A 26,167-nucleotide genomic window follows, 5' to 3' on the forward strand; every position below is an offset into this window, starting at 1 on the left:
TGTGTGTGTGTGTGTGTGTGTGTGTGTGTGTGTGTGTGTGTGTGTGGTTGGCCAGCACACATCTGATGTAGAGCTGATTACATGTTGCCTGGCAACAGCCGGACGCCTCTCAGTGCAAAAAATATAAAGCTCCAGTGAGATGAAGATCAGAGCTGCTGCAGAAGGAAAAGAATCATGATGCGCCTCGTTCTTTATGGCATCCAGTGTGATCAACCCATCACACAAATGGCAGTAACTGCGTGCTATAAAGAAGACGTAGCCCCTCTGCTGGGAACCACAGGTGACTTTATATACAGTTTTTCTCAAGGGAGCAACCTGGATCTGAACTAGTTTTCACCTGGAATTTATGACCCCTTGAACCTAAAATTTGTTGCCAACAACAACAAATCGTCGAGTAAAAGGACTCTTGCTTTGCAATGGTGTTTTTTAAATGCTGAATTTCAAAAGCATCTAGTACTATATTTTAATTGGTTTTAATCTGCCTTTTACATTCCCTATTCCCTACAAGTTGGGACATTGTGTAAAACGTAAATAAAAACAGAATGACCTGAATTCAGTTGAATACAGTACAAAGATATTAAATGGTCAAACTGATTATCTAACCTTTATTTTATATTATTTAGCCTGTATATTTTTGTTAATATACACTCGTTCTGAATTTGATGCCTGCAACACGTTTCAAAAATGTTGGGACAGGAGCATGTTAACCACTGTGTGACATCACCTTTCCTTTTAACAACACTCAGTAAGTGTTTGGGAACTGAGGACACTAACTGTTTAAGTTTTTAAACTGAAATTCTTTCCCATTCTTGCTTGATCTACGACTTCAGTTACTCAACAGTCGAGGGTCTCCGTTGTCGTATTTTGTGCTTCATAATGTGCAACACATGCTCACATGCTTGTCCGCAATTTGCTTACCTTGGTACAATTCTCACCAGCAATGTATCGACGACAGGCGACTTTGACACTATTTACTTCAGTGTTTGCCCTACCATTTTATTAGGGGGGCCCCGCCCCCCCCTGAAGGTCAAGTTAATTTTATTTAATTTTATTTTCTATATAATGCCAGTTCACAAAGAAGTCACTTAAGGTAACCTTTCCTATAGAACAGGTCTATACCTTGTCCTTTTATTAAATTCTCTACATGATCGCGCATTTACAATCCTCCCCTGCTCTCTGTATCGCGCACGGCGGAGTTTGGCCCCGTTGGGCGCGCGCACACATGTGCCCGCACACACACACACACACACACACACACACACACAAGTGAACACACTAGAGGGCGTAAAAAAATAAATAAAAAAGGACTCGGCAGTGGAGTAAGATTTCTTAAACGGGCGTGAGAAGGTGATACCGTCTACCGGACTGAACACACGGTAACTCCGGTCTGAGCTGACAGTGAGGAGCTAATAAGAGCTAACTGCTAACAGACAAAAGCTGACTGCTATGAGACTGTAGTTAACTGTTCACAGACAGAAGCTAACTGCTAAGACAGAAGCTAGCTCAAATAGACACAAGCTAAAGCTAACTGCTTACAGACAGAAGCTCTCAAAGCTCTCAATTTTTGCATTTCTTACATCATTTTACCTGTCAGCGTTGTCTGAATTGATAGAGTCATCACTGAGGACTACCCAGAGGTGTGGGCGAAGAGGGCTTATCTATCTTGACGGTGAGGGCGACAGTGCATTGTCTGTAACTGGATGGAACTGAATCAAGCGCATCTTTCTTAGTCAGCCGTGGATGGGGGGGGGGGGGGGGCTGGGGGGGGGATATGCAGCAATCTGATTGGCCGAAATCTTTTTGTTCCGCTTACGCGCCTATATTCACCGGGTATCAACTTGAGTGACATCTTGCTTAGACAAATACACTGAAACCGGCGAAATGCGCGTACGTATGTGTACTTTTAGAGCATCGAATCGTACCAGCGTACTTTGATGTCAAAATGCGTGCCTGGTACGCAAAATGCATACAGGTTGGCAGGTCTGCCATGGGCACTAACACATCGTCATATCATCACAGATACTGGCATTTGAACTTTGTGCTGGTAACAGTCTGGATGATCCTTTTCCTCTTTAGCCGGAGGACATTACGTCCATGACTTCCCAAAACAATTTGAAGTGTGGATTCCCTGAATCATTTGATGATATTATAGATTGTAGATTGTGAAATCCCTAAATATCTTGCAATTCAGCGTTGACAAAGGTTCTCAAACTATTTGCCCACATAGTTTTTCACAAAGTGACCATCCCTGGTTGTGCCTTGCAAGGATGTCCCTTTCATACCCAGTCATGATACTATCATTTGTTATAGATCATCCTGTCTATCTTCATTTGTTACCGATGAACCTGTCTATCTGTGGAATGTTTAAAACAGATGTTTGTTGAGTGTCCCACAACTTTCCCAGTCTTTTGTTGCTCCTGTTCCAATTTTTCTGGAACATATTTCAGGCATCAAATTCAGAAAAAATGCATATTTACAAAAACCAAAAAACTGTATCAGTTTAAACACCAAATATCTTGTCTTTGTACTGTATTCAATTGAATATAGGTCAAAAAAGATGTGCAAATAATTGCATACTGTTTTCATTTAGGTTTACAAAGCGTCCCAACTTTTTGGGAATCGGGGTTATAGTACTCAAAAAGAAGAAAAAAAAAAAAAGCTCTGATTTTCTGAAAAATAAATAAAAAAGTAAATTAATAGCCAGAAAAAATAACCTCATAATATCACACAACTCAACAGGAAATAGTTTTGTAGCTGTACCTGCACACGTCCACATCCACCAGCTGTCTGGGCGGTGGAGCCACCTGGGCCGCACCGAGCGGAGGCTTCAGGGCGTCGGCTGTCACATTCCTTGGCAACATGGTCTGAGGGAGGGGCTTTGGAGGGAGCTCGGCCATAACTGGTGGATCGTCTCCATCCTCCACCTCGGCCGCTTTTGGCGCCACTTTGGCCCCGGCCTTCAGCGGCGGCAGTGGTGGCTTGTAGCCAGTCAGGAGGAACAAGGTGGTGCTCCTTTTATCGGCTGCAGTGGAGCTACTGCCGCCGGTCAGAATCCTGACATCGCTGTCAACAGCACGTCGCTCCGTGGTGATGGTTACCGTGGAGACAGCGAGGCAGGAGAAAAGCAGGAGGGACAAGCAAAACATCCCTCTTAAAGTTGTACGTTTCATCATTTTATCACAAAGTTCTTGAGCCGTTGTTAAAAAAAAAGTCACATACACAGCTCTTTCTGTGAATTGTCAGCGTCCTCGTCAAAGATGGCGGCTTCTTGACTTATAAAAACTGTTTTGTATGAAAAGTCTGATCCTTTTTGGTTCTGCACACACTGCACAGAAGCAAAGGGTCTCTCTTGGAGTTTCACTCAGTTCAAGCGATGTATCATGAATGTGTTTGGCATTTCACTCTTTCAGCTTAGTGTAAACATTTCTTCCTGTGTACAAATCCTTCAGTTAAGCAGCTTTTGTAAACATTGAGGTCTTTCAGAGTTTTTAGGCCCTATACGAACTGCCTGTGAAATGGCTGTAGTTCTGAAATAATCGATTTAAATGAAAACTGATTATAAATATAGAATAATGTGTCTGTTTTATGGCAGCAGGTGTCGGATATTTAATTTTGGTCTGGCGGTTGACAATTTTACAGTCTGTTGGCCAAAATCTTTAAAATAGGCAGTAATTTTTTTACATTTTCTGTAAACAAAATGAGAAAACTGTAAACTCTTTAATTATAATAACCCATCCACAAAAGAGTCTCTTATTTCTCCTACTGACAAGTTTTCTTGGGAGTTGTTTATGGCACGGAAGTTACGATTCACATAAGAAACTGCAATGGAAAATGTAGTCTGTAAACATTTAGCGTTGTATGTAAACTTTATTTTTTCCACTTGTTGAGCTTTAACAGATGTTGGGTGTTTTCTTGTTCAGAGTTTGGCACTTGTTGTCCTGCGTGGATAACCGTTATGTAAAATCATACATGGAAAAATGCATTGTTGGTTTTTTTTTTTTTTTTTTTAAATCAAATCAAATCAAATATCCGAGCAGTGTGTGTCTCGTGTGTGTAAACAACAGTGCTGGCAGCTTCAGGGATCTCCGCTTTGTTTAGTGGCAAAGCTGAGAGGAACTCTGAATTTGGCACAAGCTGTGACTTAAATTTGTTTTTCTTTACATCATGTTCACAGTTTGCCAATAAACAAACTCTTCCCTTCAAAAGATTTAGAGGAAGAGAATTGGTAAAGGTCAATATGCTTGAGATTTTGGTTTAAAGTACAGTAGAACAGTGGATTTAGAAGTTGCGGACAGTGAGTTTGACTAATAAAGCTGCAAAATCAACATTAAGCAGCATCAAAGTCCTTCCAACAACTACTGGTGGACAGTCCAATAAATGAGCATGTCAAGGCATTCACAACAGAGTGTTCAAGAGTAGGAAACTGCTGACGAAAATTCACGGGGGGGGAACAACAACAACAACAACAAAAAAAAACGCGAGGATCTATGTGCGTTTGATACTCTTGTGTGAGTGTCTTTGCTCTGAATTTAGCTTGGCCCAACAGAAGAGAACGAAGGAGGGCTTGGGCCCGGTTCTAGCAGGGCAGCGAGGTTCTGCCCACAGAACAGACATGAAAATGTCTGGATTCATCCGTCAACGCAGAGGGACACGGGGGCGACGACGGGAACTTGCGATCACTGCCACGCTTGACACCGCAGGCCACCGGCTCACAGATTTAGTTCAATCCTAAGACACGGGTAGAAAAAAAAAAAAAAACTCACAAAGCTGTTCTTTAATCCAAACATATGAAATTTTAGGATTCTTCTCAAGAACAGTTTCCTCATTGACTCCCTGAATGTGCACTGATGTGTTTAAAGATCACTTTGTTGGAGGGATCCTAAACATTGTGAGGTGTATTGTACATGACAATTTGTATGGCTGGTGTTCAGTATGGCTTTAGGTTATGTTCTTACAAACTTGACCAATAAATGTTAATACAGTGACAGGTTTTAAATTGCATGTTTGTTTAGTAGAATAAAAGGAAGAATGCAAAAAAGTTGAAGAGGTCACTGGGATTAGATAAAGGGGGGGCTTTCAGGTTGTTCAGTGTAATCGAGCGCCACGTGTGGAAGAAACAGAAAACGACAAAGAGCGAGAGGCCTCTCTCTTATAAGCAACTGGAAGAAGGAGATAGGCAAAGTGTCAACAGTGTTTCACAGCGCGGACTGAGATGACGGTATATCTCCGAGCCTTTGAGATAGCAGCAGCAGCGGCGGCAGCGGTGGAGCCTGTATTTATCAGGTTAGAGGAGGCTTGTGTTGCCCGTCAGTCAAACGCCATCCTGCCGAAGCCTTAAAGTGTTCAGACGGCGTCAGAGCAGTTATCACTGCGTACCACGCGCTTCTTCTGCAACACACAACTACAAGCCAGAGAATCTGTTTATAAAGCACTTTGAACCAATAATGCACTGATCATCGTCTCTCAGTTTCAGCATTAAGAGCAGCAGCTATGCAAACACTGACAGAAGACAATGGATATAAAGTTTGTTAAAATGTGCTGAGATGAATTTGTTGAGATTAAATATGACTTAAATGGGATCTAGGGTGTTGTAATGTTTTTGTTGATTGGGAAAGAAATAAAGCTGTACTCTATTTACTAAATCAGGTTTTCAAAGCTGAATTACTAAAATTCTTATGGTGGTTAGTTTTGTAGATTTTTTGCTTCTTCTCTTGACACAGTCAGTTTGGCACCTGGTTTTGGTCTTGCTTAGAACAAACAGCGGACGAGAAGGGGCAAGGTCTGTAGCCTTGAATCCAAACGATAACAAGAAAGTAAAAATAGTGGAAAGGGAAGCAGGAACAGTTAGAGAGGAGCCTCGGCTTTGAAAGCAGCTGAGCAGCCCCTAAACATCCTCCATGTGGTGCAGGAGGACGGTCCTGTTGCAATCCAAAGTGGCTTCTGCCTGTTCTTCTTCAAGTTGTTTCTTTCTCTCACAGGTCCACATCCACTTGTTCATCAGTTTTCACACTGAAAGAGAAGAACACAACATGTTTGTAAGGATGCATTTAGTGGAGTAGATGTTGATGTAAAGGTTTGTTAAAAAAGAATCTGCAATCCCTGGTATCTTTTAACCCCATTAAATTCAAATTATCAGGTTAGTTTGTTTCCACCTCTTCTCAAACAGACAAGAGTTCATTTCTGTAATATGATAATATCAAAACTTCTTGATAAAATAGCATTTGAACTCAATCTGAACTCATGTCTAATATGTTGGTGCATAAATTTATGGTAAACCTGAGGTACGCAGTTATACTGTGGCGTCATTGGGCAAAAATCCCATAATAATCTTTGAACATATTGTAATTCAAGTGGACTGAGAGAAATCTAGACTTCTGCATCTGCTCTTGGTTCTGTTTTCAGGCTTTAGAAATTTTGGCCTGTGACAAAAGACTTGGGCCAATCACAGGTCCTTTCAGAGAGAGGGCATTCTCATTGGCTGTTGCATGCACGCCCCTCCAGTAAAAGTCTGATTCAATGGCGGAAAATCCTGCATTGGCAGCAACTGCCCACAGTGTCATTCAACCTAGAAAGAAAGACAAACTCATCAAAAAGAAAGAGATTCTGATAGCAAATAAACAAAACAGTCCACCTTTATGTAGCTAACATTAGTTACAGCCTCGAATCGCAGTGTGTCCTCCGCCAAACTCCCCGCCACTACAGACCACCTTGCCGGGAGGACAGCAGGAAAAAGCTCCAGAGACACACTCCCAGTCAGTGGCAACAACAACCCAAATCTAGCTAGTGGAAACCCCAGCTCAGGGGGAACGAACAGCCTCAACTCCCCGCCAGATCAGCAAACTTTCTGTTGCTGCTGTTACACAGGTAAGACCGAGGATTGCAGCTAGCCACCAGCCCTCTGTGACACCTGGCAATAGGGGAATTCTGCAGGCTGATTTTATCCATCCCCTGAGCTGCTGCTAGCTCTTCTCCTGGGGAAGCAGTTCACAGTGGCAGGTAGTGAGGTGGAGGGTTAGTATAGTAGCTAAATCTTGTCTCATTTGTGGCCTGATAAACAGAAAGAGAGAGTGGTCAAGGAGGGGCTGATTGAATGCACTGCATGCAACTCAACAATGACATAAGATTAAACAAAGTGATGTATGGGAAACACAGGGTTACTGTATGAAGCACCAGCATGTGCCAGTGGTCATCTGGTGGGACGGGCTTAGAGGGGAGAGCTGCAAGTTCTGACTTTTTTTTTTGGCCTTTTCCAGATATCTGCCTAAAATTTTAAATTATTTTCAGGGAGCAGATGGATATGTTTTGTTTCATGTCACTTGAACTTAGCATTTAATAGTTCTGTTACTGAGGTAACAAAAAATATGTTACTGAGTCTTTGATGTGAGTCAGTATTGCAGCTTGATATATGACTTCACTGTGTAACTAAACACATTTGTACCTCAAAATGGCAGCAAGAGACAACTACTTGGACACGTCTAACTCCAATACCCAGAATTCTTGTGATGTGATGTCATTAAACTGCACACTGCTCATTCATACTGCAGCAACTCTGATGTTTTACTGCACAGAAAACCAAGCAGGTCAATGAGGACAACAATTTAATGTTGCTTTAGATGTTGCTAAGAAATTTAGCTGGGTCACTTCCTCTTCTGAGAAGTAAACACACACTAACACACAATTATACACACACACACACACACACACACACACACACACACACACACACACACACACCACCTAATATGAAGGACACTGGTACAGAAAGTCTGTGATTTCGGCTGCGAGGTCAGGGGTAATTTTATGTAATACTATTGTTGCCTTGAGCCGCTTTCAGTACAGCTTCTTTAATGCTTGATTAAACCTGAAATTCTGCTTTAGCTGAAGGACGTACAGCACATACTAGTTCCTACAACACACACACACACGCGCATATATAAAACATCAGCTGACAGAGGAGATGGGAACCGCCGTGATCTGACTTTGATAAAAAGAGAGCAGGCGACATGACAGCTGCCATATGGATTCATCTGACAGAAGGACAGAGGAAAGAGAGACCACAGATGTGTGTGTGTGTGTGTGTGTGTGTGTACGTGCTCTGTTTACAGAATGAGGCCTGCAGCATCAGGGATGGGAGGGGTTCAATATAACACTGCTGTCAGGAAAAAATTAGGGCTGCAGTCAACAAAAGAAAATCTTGGTCGACGGAAATCCTACTCTCTCTTAAACCAAACGGTTGGTCAATGGGGGAGAAAATCTGCACGTTATCTCTAGATTAAATGAATCGGCCACAGTGCACTCTTCCTGGTAGCACTGTGTGTCCACCAAAACGATGTTTTTTTTCCGGAGGGAAGCATTGCAATGGGACTCGGGAGCACTAGGGTTGGGTACTGTCCAAATTACACTGGCACTACTGAGTACCAATTCATGTTAAATCTACTGCTGCAAAATTTCAGTACCTGAGAGCACATCTGCGTGTGAACGCCGCACCCAAAGCCCCATGTTCCGTGGCTGCTCCATCAGCTTTCCAGCAAGCCAATACGCCGATCTGCTACGCAAGTACTACTATTAGTACAATTGCACTACAACTATTTTCTTTTCTGAATTATCTTAGCAACAGCTTAGTATCACTGCTAGACTAGCAGACACACATACAAGCACCCACAAGCAGACAGACCCAGACGATTAACTCTGTGTAATTAGAGAAGAGCAGGGGAGTAGTCTTGCCTTTTAGTCTACTACATCGCTCTATAGCTTGTTCAAAAATTACATTTTTGTCATTAAAGGGAAAGTAAAGTACCAAAATAAAGGTACTGTTGGGTACTGGTTCAAAATTCCAGGTCCTGGAACCAGTAAGGTAACACCAGCATCCAACTAATGATAATTTGGTTGGACATACTGCGTATTGACCAACCAACCAGAAGGTGTCAGCCCTTGGAACTCTCTCACAACTCTCACAACACCAGAATTTTTTGTGTAAATTGTATCTTTTCTTACTCATATTTAATACATATATGTATGCAAGTATGGTCTACAGCAGTGGTTCCCAACTGGTCCAGCCAAGGGATCCAGATTTGTCCTTAGTTATTAATTCTAGGTCCACACAGTTTATAATATTCACCGTCCTACTAGCGTTTGGCCATGTCATCGAGCTAGTTTGCCATCTCTGTCAAGAACCTGTCTGTTACACACTAATCCAGCAAGTGTGTTTATTACAAAATTAATGTGTTTGTGAGTCACCTGCAGTCCACTCAGAATGGACCCATGACCCACCAGTTGCGAACCACTGGTCTACAGTACTGTATGTACTGTATATAACGTTTAGCATTGTCCTCAGGAAATCTCATGAGAGAAAAGGTCTGAGGCACGCCTGAAGGCTAAACACAAACAATTAAAACACGACTTGCAACAATACAATTGGATTGTAACAACACTATCACCATCAAAACTACACAAATTTAATTCCAATATGCCAGACACATGCTTCAAATGAAACAATGCTGAAGGAACACTCTTTCACTTCTTGTGGGAGTGTAATGTGGTCAGAAGTTTTTGGAAGGAGGTTCCTGGCATGGTTAGCCAGATAGCAAATTTAGAAATCCCTTGTCAGCAAAAGCTGTGCATTTTGGGTATTTATCCAAAGAGATTTTATTACTAAGAAGAGTGGCCATGCACTAATAGACTTATGTCTCTTACAAGCTAAAAGAGTAATAGCTATAAAATGGAAAGATGTGAACAAAACAAGTATGAATCAGTATATTACGGATTTATCAACATGTTGCTATGAAAAAGCCGACATATATTACTACAGGAAAGCTGGCAGCGTTTATATATATCTGGGGGAGCTTCATGGACTTTTTGAAACAAAGACTGGAGTGGGGGGCGGGGCAACTGAATTATGATTATAAAGTGTAGTAGCCCATGTTTACTTCAAGATCACTCTTCACCACTGTAACATTGTTTACTCACCTCTGTTTAAGTTTTCTTTTGTTTTCTTTTCCTAGTTTGCCTTTTCATTTGATAAAAACTGACCATTTTATTTATATGTAATATATTTTATAATTGAAAACCCCATTAAAACATTGTTTTAAAAAACAAAAAACAAAAAGATGAATATATGTTGGAATGTATCCTGATATTAGATTAAGAATTTATCTACAATCGGGCAAAATGTCACGTCAAGTAAAGTTTTCTGTTAAGCTTTGTGTTTTTGTTGAAATTAGCTCATTTTAATGCATTAAACTGTGCATCACTTCCTGTATGAGCTTTAGCAGTTGATAAAATCCTTTGCTGCTGAATGATTTGGTTGTATTGAAACATATCATGGACAATAATGGATTGTATTACCAGACTGATAAAGGAGAGCCACTCAGAATACAGGCATTACATGTTACTAAGAATGAACTTTGAGTGACTTAGTTTAAAACACTATAGTGGTGATAATAATAATAATAATAATAATAATAATAATAATTTCAGGTTTCTAAGAGTGCTTTTGTTTTCAGGGAAGACCCTCCATAATGCTCACATCATCAATAGCCTCCATGATGAAAGCCTGACATACAGGTCTAACAATGACCTAACTGCACCTGACAGAAGCATCAAAGACCAAACATGTAACAGGACATCAGAGGCTGATCAGAAAAACATGACAAAGGGAGACAACAATCATAAAGTGGTAAATAACAGAAAACAGGACCATGATGAGTGTAAGTGGAGGACACAGATAAATGAGAACAGGATGTTCTGATCCCAGGGTTGAAGAGTTGACGGTAACTTATTTCCTGAATCACAGTAACCTAAATAGCCCAGTTCTCTCTGCTGCCGTGACAGCCTGGCTTCACGTCAGCATGTCTCGACCCTCCGAGGCTTTTCCCGACCCGCTTCCTCAGATGTTGTGATTAAGAAGCCCCCACTGACAAACAGCTAAACTTCCACTGGCTTTCGAGGCAATGAGTGCATTCATTCTATAAAAATAAATAAAGATAATCCAACTGCAAACATATGTGCACACAAATAGACAAACACTTGAGTCAATTGATTTTTTTAAACCTGGGCTGGCTGTTTCAGAAAATACAAATTAAGGACCCTTTGACGAGTTAAACACAAATTGAACAGCCAATAAAAATGCACACAGCTTATTCAAATTCTCAGTGAATAGTTAACCAAAATGCAACCTGAAATGAATACATTTAAAGTTGCACTTTGAGTGCATTTCTCTTTCTAACTCTCCAATTAAAACAGGAAGTGAGGGGTGGAGACTGTGACACTTTATTGGCTGGTTTTATTTTTGTTTTTATACGGTCCTGCAGGAAGTCAAAGTAAGGGGATTTTTGTTTAGTTTTGGTTGTATTTATTAGAGGATATTGCTGCTTGTGCATGTGGGTCAAACCAGTTATAACACAACATAAGCAAATGACATTAAAACTACTGTTTTATTTCTTAGGTTATTTCCTGCAAGTTTACATACACTTCCAGAATATTGCCAGCTGATAGATGGACGAAAGGAGCACTTTATTAATCCTAAGGGGGAGTTTTACTTTGAATCATGATTTTGGCTTCCAACAATTTTGATAACAAGATAATTGAGATAACATGATTACTGTGATAGGTTCTTTGCATATGACATCATACATCAATGTGCTGTCCAGATGGCTGGCATGAGACAAAGACAACCAACACCACACAAATATCTATGATTTGGGCTATTTATGGTTATAATGACTGGTCAAGTTGGGCTGAAAAAAGGCCACTTTAAGTCCAGAAAATTGTAGGACATAAAGGGAAGAACTTACAAAAGAAAAAAGACCCTGAGAAACAGTGGCAGATGAAGGACACACAGCACATTTAACAGTGGCAGATCAAAACTTTTGTCTTCAGTCAATGAAAACATAGCGTTGTGTTAGGGGCCGTACACATGCCACATCTTTTGCACCCTCAAAGTCATTGCTTTTAATGTAGACCCCTGGCAGGCGCGCTCAAACGCCAGAGCGACACCAGAGCAGCGTGCACCCATTCCCAAGCGCCTATTTTTCAGGGCGTAACAGCTGCGCCCTGAGATAAACCATTTAACTTTTAGAACGCTGCAGCACACACTGCATGTTGTAATGAGGAACAACCAATCACAGCCGACAGATATCTTTCCCTTCTTCCATAAATATCAGTGTTAAATATGGGAAAGTTAATGATATTAGTGCAGGGCTGCCAGAGCATTACATCTGTCCCACGGACAACAGGAATCCATATTTAAAGTGCCGGGAAAAAGATAACCTCTACACCCAGGATTTCAGCGTCATCCAACCCTTTTATGTTCCTCTACTTCCAATTCCTGCCCTCCATCTAAATTTTGCATGTCACAATAGTCAAAACTGCAAACAAGCTATTGTGCCACATTCCATTTCACAATGATGCTCTTGTTTTGTCTTGTGTAATAAATCAGGCGCACCCCTTTACTTTACAGCAGTGTGCTTTCGCCCCTCCCTATAAGCCCAAACTACCTCTCAGCCCAGGTGTGGCATATCTAATTTACCTGTTTTTCAATGAATTATGTTTAAAGTTCAAGAAAATCCACTGTCGAAAAGAAAAGTTTTTTTTTTTTTTTTTAGGTTTAACGTGATAATGTTTCCAAAGTCAATGAGTTTGTTTCTTGATTTTAGGCTGGCCAGAGACTGCAGATAAAACGCCTCCTAGCTAATTCTGGTATATTTACAGTAATGTTAATTGATATGCACTTTCCCTGAGAAATAAATAAAATAAATAATTTTAAATAATCATGATCTCAATTTTGACCAAAATAATAATTTAACCAAAATGTGATTGTTATTTTTTCCATAATAGAGCATATGTCTGCCTTGTCTCAGGTTTACATGCCTGTGCGTCTGTGTCTACAGAAGCCCTCTCTGGTCTCACTCTGTATCTTCCTGCTGAGCCTGGCCGTGTGTCTTGCTGTGTGTGCTTCACACATGTATGGATTTGTCTTTCTGCCCATATGCCTGCTGCTCTGCCTCCCTGCCAACAATATCTGCCAGAGTACTATGGAATACTATAGTGGATGGTATACTATGGATCAGGGGTGGGCAACCTACGGCTCCGGGGCCACGTGCAGCTCTTTAGCCCCTCTCCAGAGGCTCCCTGTGGCTTTGACGAAGAATTTTATGGAAATGAATTATGTTTTTAATTTTCACATTTTAATTTTCATTTATTGCTGCTGTAAGCCTAAAGTGATTCTTTTATTCTCCAGTTGTGAAAATGTGTAGCATATACACCAAATATTTTTATTTATTTTTTTTTTACATTGTGTCAATTAAAATGTGCACCAACTCACACGTCTACAGCCTGGCACCTTTCCCTTTAAATGTTGCTAACGTCAGCAGTGGTGGTGACAGTAGTCTTGAGTCTGCCTAGCTAGGCTAGCTATGGACTTGAAATCCAAACTAGAACACCACCTCATGGTTGTATGCCTCCGAGAACCAATCAAGTTGCGGTTTACATCCATGTCTGTCCAAACGAAGCCCTCAAGAACACTGTTCAGCCTTGCAGCCAATTTTCCCTGGTGGCCACTCACAGCATTGCAGCAAAAAATCTCCTGTGGCCCAAAATGCATCTTGCCTATAGGCCACCACTGTAAAAAACACATCTGCAAAACTGTTGACAGGACACCTCGAACTGCAAACAAGATCAATTAGGAGACTTTCTATCCTGAATTTTTAAGCCACGGTGGTTTTATGTTTGTAAAACTTTCCTTGAGCTGAAAAAAGCGATTTAAAAGACTGTGACATCATCACAATGTAAAGTCAATGAGCTGAGCGGGGACTTGTGGGTGGAGCCAGCAGAAGGAACACTACTGGGGACATTCAGTGGGCCACATACAGCGGAGGTAAACCCAGAAGCTATAAATCTTTTTACGATATGCACCATTCCTTTGGAATGAATTGGCATCTCGTATCTCGGCATTACTTAAATGTAAGTCTGAAGCCATGACAGCCAACAGTGCTTCTAATATGGATGCTGCTGCAAAGAAGCTACAAATTCCAAAACATGGATGCTTCACACACATCTTCAACACAGCGGTACAGTAGATCTGTACAATCAGCACAGTTTCAAGATGGACACCCAAGATAAGTGTCACCAATTCAGTGTCTGACCCAATGACTCCCCTTCTGTTCCTGAGTTACAGCATTTGCTGCTTTGTAGATTCATACTAATAGTCCAAAATGTATTCAGCAAATGAAGTAATTGAAATTAGCTCCACCTTTACCAGCTGCAACACTGAAGGGCTGCACATATTCATGCATCCATTATTATATTCTTTATATATTATTCTGAAATAGGTCATTCTGCATAATGAGTACTTTTACTTTGTGCTCTTTAAGTATATTTTTATGCAAAAATTTTTGTACTTTTACTTAAGCAAGATATCAAATGCAAGACGTTGAAACTGGGGAAGGGCATGAGTACTCAAGTGCTGGTATAATAGTCATATAATAAACAAGCAAGTACTCAAACATGGAAATTACTTGCCCATCCCTAGCTGGAATCCTTTGTTTCCCTTGTGCACTGATTTATGTGACACCACTGTCTATTAACAACTCACTCTACATCCGTTCTGATCTACAGTAATCACACAAACTGCAGTAATCCCAAAGAAAATCTGCAGTTATTTTAAGCAATGTGTGTTACAAAACCTAAATGCATGAGTAATGCTTCCCTGAGTGATTCAAACATGCAGAGACGCGATGCCAGTCTGTCGACTCACTGCCATATTGTGCTTCATTTACAAGGAACCTGACGACCTATAGTTCAGGAAGCACATATGGAGCAGATAACCTCGGGTTACTGGGAGACTGAAGTTGTGTAAACCCTCTGTAGGAGAACAAACACATCCAGTTTTGAACAAAGAGTTAATTCATCGACTAGGACAAATCCAGGATAAAGCTACAATATTAAAATCTTTATTTTTTTGTCTGTATATCTCTTTTCATGACAAAGGCTGAGTAATATTGTTTCATTTTCTCTTATAATATGTAAGTGGAATGGTATTTTGATAATATTATATCATGTTACCATTTTACAAAGATTTTATTGTCAAGTAAATAATTCAAGGCAAATTGTTGTTAATTGGATCGATTTTTCGGATTTTCTGACAAGCCTTACAAAATTTACAGCTGAGCCGAAGCCAGCAACATGAAAGAGATCTAACTGCAGTTGAGTTGGGAGGGGACAGAGGGGCACACAATATTTGTTACATGGAAGTTCATGTGTTTTTGGGGGTGTTGAGATGAGGCATGGCAGAGTTAATCTCTCAAGAAAACTCAAACTGCATCAATATTGAAATGCAGCGCGCTGTTTTGAGCTGAAATTTTGTTGTGCACTCTGTAATTAATTCTGTGACTGGCTTTGAAAGAGCAACAATGGACAAGGAACAGCTGATTCATAAAGTTAAAATGAGGAATTATTGGCACAATGCCTCTTCATTTCACTACAAAAGCAGAGTAAGGTGGCTGCTGGCTGGGGCTGAGAGTTTCTGGTAAATGACCCTTGCTTATAACAAGCTAGGCTAATGGTTCCTAACTGGTGGGTCCTGGTCCAACGTGGGTCAATTCATTCTGAATGGACCGCAAGTGACCAAACATGTCAGATTTGTAAAAAACACACTTTATTTTGCAGTACAGTGAATTTCTGGCGCATGGCTTCTATCTTGATGTGCCATTTCCTGCTGTAGAGTGAATGACTAATGGAAAGCTACTTGACAGAGACAGCAAACTAGCTCGATGACATGGCCAAATGAAAGAATGACGCTGAATATATCAAACTGTGTGGACCTTGAACTAAGGATAGACCGATACATCGGCCGGCCGATATATCGGGCCGATATTTGAGTTTTTTACTTATATCGGCATTGGCCGATACGCGCGTGGGTTTGCGGATTTATTTTTCCCTGGCATGATTTACAGACAGGCATCCACGGGCAGCTCTATGTTGCCGGAAGACCCTGCAGCGCACATGCAGCGAATCCTACTGTGTACAGTACTTGTTGTTTTATTTATGCTTCAGCTTAAATATTTGTTTATTTTATAAAGACATTACTGGAAGATTTAAGAGCACTGAACTCTTTCTTTTTTTATTTGAATGTATAATAATAATAATAATAATAATATTCTACCTGTTCTACCTCAACTTTCCATCTTGTTTTAGTATTTTTTACTGTTCAATAAATGTTTCTTATTTTAAACTTGAGACCTGTAATATTTGTTGTCATTGTGTCATTTTTTTATGTAAATTGAAGGAGCAAAAGCAATATCGTCCCCAAATATCGGCTCAAGAAAATCGGCAGTCCATAATCGGTCATCGGCTAAGGGTGATGGAAAAAAATCGGTATCGGCATCGGCCCTAAAAAAATCCATATCGGTCTATCCCTACCTTGAACTAATGACGAAGTAGAAATTTGGACCCCATGGCTGGACCAGTTGGGAAGCACTGAGCTAGCAGTGTTTCCCCATACATTGACGAGACTATGGCGGCCTGCCATAGTTTAATTTCCCCCGCCATAGTCTCTAAAAATCGGCCAGATATAAAATGCCTCTGGTAAATGAACAACACTCTGTAGCACACCGGCTGAGTGCCGTCAAAAATAGACCCGGCCCGTATTTTTAGTGGAGTGGAGCGCCAAGCCGCTTCTAGGTTGCGGCTATAGGAGCGCTGCGGCGCTTCTGCAGATGGAGCAGCTTATATTGACTTGAATGGCCGCGATTAGCTCCAGCACCCGCGCCTCAGCCAGCTTGCGTTCGCGACGGATCCAGTGGGTTGCCATAAATGGGCCTGTCCCAGAGGCATTCAACTACCAGAGGGCTTTTGAATTCTTCTTTTTGAAGCTGTGTAAAATGCTCTGATTCAGGGTGCCGTATTTGCATATCGTGAGGGAGGGAAGCAGTAATTTGTGTCTGTTTGTGTGTAATTAATTTGAGTCTTACCTTTTGTTTTCTTTCGTATTGCGTATTTTGTATTGTTTTGCGTATCTATAACTGTGTTTGTGAGTGAGAGAGTTTTAAAAGAATATTTTGTCTGCACATGATTTAAAATCATAAAATAGCCCTCCAGAGGCAGATCAGTATGTTAGTCATTTTTCTTTTGATTACTGAAATGTTAAACCACTAATCCTTAGCCGTATTTTAAGTGTAACCCTTCACCATAACATACAACTAGTGTTTTTATCAGTAAAAATCAGGGCTGGACTGGCATTTTTGGCCATGTGGCCCACTATGATTGGTGATATGCCATACGTGCACACTACGCTGTTACCAAAATTAAAATAAATCTCAGTTGTACCCTACGTGCCCTGGAAGAGAGTACCAAGGCTAGAAAATCAATGTGCTCATTCACTTCTCATATATCCATCAGTGGTTTATCCATCAGTGTATGTTAGTAGGCTACGCACATAGACGTCGGAACTAGGGGTGCGAGGATTTAAACCCGACATTTTTCAATAAGTTGGCTATTATAATTAAGAGTATTAAACCACAATTCTTGTTATTTGAATGACAGAAATATCGGATCTTAATGAATGGCGCAACACGGAAGCATGATTATGTAATAAAACAGGTGTTTATTTTAGGATCCAGGTGGTGAAGGGCTGTGCATGCACAATGTCCCAACAGGGGACAGCCCTCCATTCCGAAACCCCGCCGTTCCGAAACCCCCCCACTCCGAAATTGATTTCAAGTCCATATTGAGTTTCCTGCATCAAACAATGCCACCCGCTCTCCAGCCGCACTCGCACAATTCTGAAATTCGCTGTAGGCTACTACAAAAGCTTGAAATGAACGTTCAGCTCATTGTTTTTTATTGAAAATATGTCACTGTCTTCATTTATTATGTATAATTTCTCTAGCAGCAAACACATTTAAAGGAGACGCTTGTCAAGTCTTTTATACGTGCGCTGTCTGGTGCTGAAATCCCCGCTGCAGCCGCCGCTCTCCGCTGACAGCAGACCGGTGGAGAAAAAAAAAAGACATTTCTTTGCTCTGTGCTTTCAGAAAATAACCAGGGTTAGGATAAGAAAGCCCAGCGGTCTGTCCAGCAGTCCCACCATGTTTGCCAGGGCATATCAGGCTGTGTGATTATGCGCAAAGATTGGTTAACGTTAGAGCAATTTCATACAATTTCGGACATTTAACGTGATAAACTAATTTCAATTCAACATGGTCATTTGCTTAGAGGATTCAGCTGAAGCATAATGAGTGTTATATGTCATTAAGATGTAGTATTTGCTTGTTTTGTGGTTAATTATGCACGTGATCCGTTTGTCTCCATCATGCGTCCCTGCAGACATGGGCAAAAGGGTCAATATGTAGCCTCCGTTTACTTTGCGTCCATCTCGTTCATTCAAACTTTGTAAACACGGTTGGCATAGTCTGCCAAGTCTGCCATCATAACTTGGCTCTCAGAATTCACCAGATTGATGCCTTTAAATCAAATATATACAAAATACAAAAACAAAGCACGCCCCCGGACCCCCCGCCATAGTCTCCAAAAATCCTGTGGGAAACACTGGCTAGGCTACTTGCTGTTGGCTATATTGGGTCGCTTCCATTAAATGTCAAAATATAAAACGAGTGTTTTCTGTCAAAAAAGTACAATCACAGGAGGATAGCAAGTAGGCAAGTCACATATATTTTAAGTGGTTATGTCTCCAGTTTGAACTTGAGTGCACAGCTTATATTTATGTGGTTTTACTCACAAGATGTAACAGAAATGAATACATAATGGATTCAGTGTGGACAGAGAGCTGTGATTTTACGTGATGCAACGCAATAGTCCGACGCTCACTTGCTGTTAGGACTAGGGATGTTCCTGGCAACTAATTTCCTGTCGACTAAACAAAAATTTTAATTAAGAGTAGTCGGCTCGTCTAAAAAAGCGAAAACACTACCAAAATTTAGCACAGTTTATTGTTAATTATTTGAAACATTGTCCCAAAAATACTGTGTGCATTCAGAGCCCTTTGAAGCCTTTAATCACAATCTTCAAAAACTATGTCAGATTTTAAAAGCTGCTGAAGTACGAGACACTTTGCACCGTGCGGTATGAATGTGAACATGATGGCAACTCAGTCAAAAGTTAACCACTAAAATAACATCTAAAATAAATAGTCTCCGAAATGTGGGGCACATTGAACCTTGCAGATTATCCAACAGAAATGACAGGAATTTACTGTAAAGTTAATTAAACAACATCTAATCTATAATTAAATTTCAGCTGAAATGAGAGGCATTTTGCACCGTGCAGTACAATATGAATGTAAACCCTGCATGTTATCTAACAACAACTCACTTTAAGTCAACAAATAATATAACATCTCAAAAAAGATTAATTGCTTCTGAATTCATTTTCTAGATCAAACTACAGCCAAACTGCACTGGTTTTGTGAGGACATCTCTCCAAGTTCCCACCATGCTGTTTTAAAAATCCAGTCTAATCGAGCATTACCGTGTGGAGGGGGACTGCTGTCCGACGGCTCTGTAGCACCCACTAGTGGCGGGCAGCTGCATGACAGTTAAGCGGCCTTGTACGTGACTAAAACACTAATTGGTTTAAACGACTAATATTTCTGGTGCAGACTAGCGAGGTGACGAACGTTTAATGGTTTAGACGTCTAATCACATGCATCCCTAGTTAGCAGACTTAGCACTCAGTATTATGTACCCCTCAGGAGTGGCCGCTGAGTCAAATGCAACACCTAGTGGTAAAATTACTTCAAACTGCAAACCTGTTTGAAAAACCTGGTGCTACAGAGTGTTGATCACCACATATGCGACTGTACTTGGTCAAAGTGTATGAGCCTCACCACACTGTGCCTTCTTGTGTGCAATTTAGTCAGCCCACTGTGCCTGCTCTGTATAAAGGGCAATTGCCAGCTGCAGTTCAGGCGTTAACAGGTCAGAGTGTTATGCTGGAGCATTACTGACAATGACAATATGCGAGTTTTTAAGTGCCTTAACTGTTACAGTAAGGATTATGATCAATGAGATATCGTTGAATGTTTACATTTTTCAAAATAAACGAAAAAAGATGTTTGTCTATTTTTGTTTTCCCTGCTGTGCCAAAAATCTACTGAACCTTGACTCCAAAACTGAGGTACATGTACCAAACCATGATTTTTGTGTACCGTTACACCTTGGGTCTCCATGCTTACAGTGAACTGTGTACGTTTTATCTGTCTCACTGCCACATGCCTGCCTCACTTTCTCTTCCCACACTCTCCCTCCTCACTCCATCCCTCCATCCATTCACTCCCTCCCTCTCTGGCAGTGCGTGGGCTAAAGCGTCTCTCTCAGAATAGCACTGCAGCATTGAAAAGAGAGAAAGCAACAAAAAAACACAAGGGGAGAAAAATAAAAGATATTTGTTCCTGTGGTTCCTACTTTTTGTGTGTCCTGTGTGTTTTTCTGTAACATAACAAAAAGAGAGTCAGTCAGTGTTGCTGGCTGGTGTCCATATCGACACCGTCCCTCATGTAGTGGCGCTGTGATTTTATATGAATCTCCTCTTCCTCATTCACTATCTTTCTCCTCCACCTCCCATCGTTTTCTCTCTAACTCATCCTCCATTTCTCTTCTTTATCCCCCTTTTCAACCTTCCTCTCATCTCAGTTCACTCTTCTCCCTCCCTCTCTGAAGCATGCTGGGAAATGTGCCAGTGCATAAGGGCATGTAGCAGCAGCGGCAACAGTATGGCGCTGTATCCTAACATGGACTGAGGCGAAGCTGCTGTGAACTCTGTCCATAAAGGTCAATGCACTGCCCTTGGTCCCAACACAGTGATGCATGTGGTGGCGGAATAAAACTGGTTTAAAAATAAAAATCCATTAATGCAGCCTAGTTTTCAGATGATAGTGTGGAGTGAGGAGTATTACAGAAGGCCCAAGCTTCCATTAACTCTCATCAGACCGACACTACATAATGTCATAACGATTTATTTCAGCCGGAGTTGAGTAATCTGGTGTGTAGTGGGCTAAAGGATCATTACAGGCTTTGGCAAAACATATTACATCTTTAAAATACGTATTTTTCCTCTTACCTGCAGTGCTATTTATCAGTCTGGACTGTTTTGGTGTGAGTTGCAGAGTGTTGGAGGTATCAGCTGTAGAGATGTCTGCCTTCTCTCCAATATAATGGAACTAGATGGCACTCAGATTGTGGTGCTCAAAATGCCAAAAAAATATATTTGGCCCAACAGCAATGTCTCTTTCCAGAAATTATGACCCAGTTAATCAAGATAATCCACAGACCTTGTTGTGTTTCTTTCTACCAAACTACCCCCACCAATTGTATCACTGTGCAAAAGGAAGCGTGCACAAACAAGTCACACTAAAACCAGGTTTACACTTAGAATCAGCACCGAAGCCTCACTGTAGCCTGATGTTCACCTAGCCAGAAACTACACAGTGTGACAATACAGACCCTCTGTTTATTTCTGTAAACTAAAAACAGTTTCCCTCTGTGGAAATGAAGCTTTTATTTACACTTATTTCATAGATAAACAATAACTTTGGTGAAGGTGATTAAGCCCCCACAAAATAGAATTTGAAGTCTTGTGTGGGATTAATCTTGGCTTCATATGAGTAGAGGGAAAGTCCACTAGCTGCTAGGCTAATTTATGCAATGGGAAATGTCATAGGCCTATGCTAATAACGTTGGCATGTTGTATGTGAGGCAGACAAGTCTAAAAAAAAAAAAAAAAAAGGCAATTGCTTTGTCAGTAAACCTGCGTTATAACGGAGATGAATTTTGTATTTTTATTTAACGTTGAAGTTATCAAGCCATGTTTTTTTGTGTCTTAGGAATGTAAGTTAAATCAACTTTACAGTACTTCACATAAACTCCACACAGTGGCATAATCACCCCACCATCAACTGGCATTTGGAGGTGCAATTGCAGGGCGACACAGACACACCACTGCACAATTATAAATGCTCACAATGGTGCATGGTGGCATAGGCTTTGCATAGAGTATACATACAACTATAAATCAGCCTTAAGGTCAGTCACTTAGTGAGTTTGATGTGTGTTTCTCAGTGCTACCATGAATCAGACTTGACACCAGATAAAACCGAGAACAATGAAACAGCACAAAAATGACCACTATCCTGTTGTCAGAGTTACAATGTGAGTTAAAGTTCTCAAGTACAGTAAAAATGAGCTATTACAAAAACTCCCAAATTGACCAAATTGCTTGTTTTCAACACTCCAGAACTCAAAGATATTCAATTTAAAATAATAGAAAACCGACAATAACAGCAAATCCTCACATTTGAGAAAATGGAGGGTCTTTTGGTGATAAATAACTTCAAGGTGAGTTTTGTTATCAATGTTTTGACAGACCAACAGTCCAAATTCTTTTCAGTTTGCTATAACATCAGACCAAGGAAGGCAGCACATTCTTGAACAGTAAATTGATGATGGTTAACTTTCTGTCAATTGACTAATTGTTGCAGCTCTATGAAAATCAGCAGTATACTGTACACTGGATACTTGTTTTTTTGCACTTCACATACAGAAATCTGACCATGTTTAGTCTAAAAACCCTTTTTGTAATTATTAAAAGAAGCTAAAGTTGTGAAAAACTAAATGTCTATACACGAGGCTTTGTTTGTTGAATTATACAAAATGATTTAACTAATAAAAATGTTGTCACAGCATATATCTAGTAACAATCTAATAAGATTTTTAATGACTACAGTATATTAACAACACATTCAATTACGCTTATTAATCACCCAGATAGGATGCATGGATGCTAGAAAACACAACGTGTTCACATTAAGACAGAACGGAAAATTAATAGAATTTCAGCATCATAAAGAAAGAAACAGCAAAAAGCTGTGCCTCTGTGCTGTGATCCCCTCTACGTTTATATACGATCGCTCTAAAGCTGCGTTGGAAGCAGAAAACAATCGATTTGGAGAGTCCTTGAGTTTGGGAACACCCGACCTGAAGCTCTGATGATTATGACTCAGATTCCAGAGGCATCGCCGTTGTGGGTTGTGATTCCTCCGAGTATCCTAAAACTCTCATGACCCGTACTCCCTCAGCAACAGTGGAGGATACATAACACATAACAGCTCAAGAGTCTTCTATTCCCATCATAAAACCTGCAACATTTTAACTTCAGAAACAAGTGTGGCAACCTGCAACAGGTGTGGGAACTTCAAGTCAGATCTACTTTGTCTCATTTCCAGTGACAGTTCAGGGCTCGAAAGTGCAAGCGTTTCACTCGCATTTGCGACTAAAAATAGGTGTGTGCGAACTGTAAAAAATATTTAGGGGCACATGTGCGCATAAAAAAAAAAATCAGCTGAAGTAGCCTATATTTTTGTCAGTAAAAAAATATGATAATCTAACCGCAAATGTTGGAGGAACTCCAGCCGCCTTCCCTCTTCCCTCTTCCCTCTTCCCCGTGTGACACGGTTATGGTCGGTTTTCCAAACCACTGTCAGCACAATGAATATCGTGCGCGACGCCAAGGGTAGTTTTGCCGCTTTGTCAGGCGTTGGTGCCCTCTCCATAGATAAACAATGGGACAGCAAGTGCAAAGCGGTTTTACAGCTGATCATGTGTAGAGGCCTTTAGGGACCGTTCACCACAGTACCGCTGCTGGGCAGTGTGGAAATAAAGCCCTTTTCACACAGAGCGTGCAAAGCGCAGACCTCCGCCGACAAACCCATTCACTGTGTATGTGCTACCGCAGCGCAAGAGCACACCACTCTGCCGCCGAGCTGAGCGGTGCGCGTCGCCAGCCTTCGCTCGAATTGAAATTTTTTTAATTTCACCGCAACGCGCTGTGGGTGCCACGAAAGCTCTGTGTGAAAGAGGCTTAAGTCCTGCAGAGTTTCAGAGGACCTGGAGAATGTTTTAGGATAGTAATAACATTATATAAGATAATCATATTGCAAAGATAATATATATAAGATAATAACATTATAAAGACAAAATTAAATTGCAATATTTTTTCAAAACTTGATGATTTTACCTTTCTGTACATTTTGTATACAAATTCATTAAATAATTTTGCTTGTAAATGTCTATTTGCATCACGTTTATTACGGAAAACACATTATTTGATCAATTTACATTGTGCCCCTAAAGTTCTTTGTGCGCTCCTTACTTTTTCAACTTAGGAGCACATGTGCTCCTTGGGAAAAAAGTTAGCGTCAAGCCCTGCAGTTGGTGTAAGGAGTTCGTTCACAACTACTTTTCAGGAGCTCCGGTCCAACTGGCCTACTTCTACACAATCTCTCCCCGCATAACATCCTGCCCCAGTTCTTGAAGACCGACACCACTAAAAAGTAATTATCTAAAATCAAGAGACATGCAGTATTTAAGGAAGTGAGAGGTGCAGAAAATGATTAAAACTAAAAAGAGACTGACTGATCATGTTTTCCCCAGCAGCACAAAGTGGGCTACACATAATCCTGCAAATGATGTTTGTTGCATTTTGATCTGGTCACACCATAAAACCCTTTTTGTCATGTAACTAAAGGGTTAATTTATATCATTTTGGTCGGTTCACAGTGAATGTATGTCTTATCTGGCCCACAGGATGTGAACTGTGTATATATGCCAGCCACTGGCTGCCTGCTTCCATGTCGTGACGTTTAACTAGCCTTGCATAGTCAGCCCTATCTCCACTTTTCGATTTAGTGTTGTGCATGTAACAACAACCTGCCAGCTCAAAACCTGTATGCTAAAACGTCGTTTAATGTTTTATGCCACATTTTCTTCTGCAAGGACATTGGCTTCAAATCCAAAATGTTACCCTATGGTGCAGTTTCAGTTTTCTTGAGAGACTAACACATGTCTTATTCTGTCACCCCAAAAAACACATTGAACTTTTTAGTCAACAAACACAATGTGTGGCCCTCTACCGCCCTCCCACCTCTACTGAAATAACTGTGTTTACTATTAAACGATACGACTAAGTTACTACTTGAACTACTGAACCTAAACTGATACTAATTATTTGCTTTTATCCCATACTTCACCTCACAGATACAACTCCACACACAGTTACTGAGCCACACTCACACATACGGCACACATACACACATGCAACAGGAGTGTACCAACAGTTATGTTTTCAAGCATAGGTCTTCAACACGGGGTCCGTGACCCCTAGGGGGTCCTCAGAGTTACTGCAGGGGGGGGCGCGTTTTTATTGTTCTATAACTTTTTATGCCTATTTTCACCATTAAAAAAAAAAAAAAAAACACATAAAATAACAAAAATATGTAAAATATGAAAATTTACATTACATGAGTCCAAAATATCATTAGCAATTATAAATCAGATTTTACGATGGTCAAAGTCACTGCACCAGAGGCTGACATTCAGTTCCTGGATCCTATATTTATTTCCCATAATGCAACTCAATAGAATCACCTTTTTGAACCCTTCCTGTCTAGTACATGTCAAGTTTGTAATGAAGTCTTTCTAAAATGACATCAGGGGTTGTGTTACAGAATATCTGTTGATGATTTTGTCACGTTCAAACTCTACCACACCGACACAAATATTCCCACTCTGTGCATCACACAACCATCAATTCATTGTTGTTTTGACTATAATAAACCCACACCTGACTCTAAAGACTGTAGACAGGCTCGTTATTCCAAGTGTGCAAAACTCTGAAAAGTTAAAACGTGGTTGCATTTCCTATGGGTGGTACCATGTTATTGTAACAGGTGTAACTGCTGAACTGCACTGGTTGGACTATTTCTTTCCCTACCCAACCAACACAAAGCATTCAGCAACTGATTCAAAGAAGGGATGAGAACTTTTAGAAAAGAGACACAAGAGAAAACTTAGTAGGCCCCAGTTGTGTTACTGACTGCATCACTAATTAAATGTCTCTGCTTGTTCTGAATAAAATGACAGAACTGGAGGAAATTCTGGCTCAATATAAGTGGCGTGCGCTTATTAGGTTACATAGGCATATTGAGGTTACAAAAAGTAAAAACAGCAGCAGATAAAACTCTGAACGACACTCACGAGTATGAGTGATCAGACAAAGCCTAAAAAGCAAAAGACAGTTCTGTAAAACGACATCCTCTATAAAGTTACTACTAGGAATAAGAGTTTAATCAATCGACAAAAGTTTAATCAATACTGATGGG

At 40.6% G+C, this 26,167-nt stretch overlaps 1 protein-coding gene across 2 annotated transcripts in view; it reads right to left on the bottom strand.

Moving 5' to 3' along the window:
• The window catches only part of shisa7b (shisa family member 7), a 57,680-nt gene that overhangs the window by 24,409 nt on the left and 7,104 nt on the right, over positions 1-26,167 (bottom strand). For both annotated transcript variants that reach the window (XM_049602860.1, XM_049602859.1), the window contains exon 3: positions 2,761-6,009. In XM_049602860.1, coding sequence (XP_049458817.1) covers positions 2,761-3,173 — 413 coding nt within the window. In that variant the 5' untranslated portion in view covers positions 3,174-6,009. The remainder of the gene's footprint in view (positions 1-2,760; positions 6,010-26,167) is intronic.

This window comes from Epinephelus fuscoguttatus, linkage group LG17 (genome assembly GCF_011397635.1).
Source record: "Epinephelus fuscoguttatus linkage group LG17, E.fuscoguttatus.final_Chr_v1".
Taxonomy (NCBI): Eukaryota; Metazoa; Chordata; class Actinopteri; order Perciformes; family Serranidae; genus Epinephelus; species Epinephelus fuscoguttatus.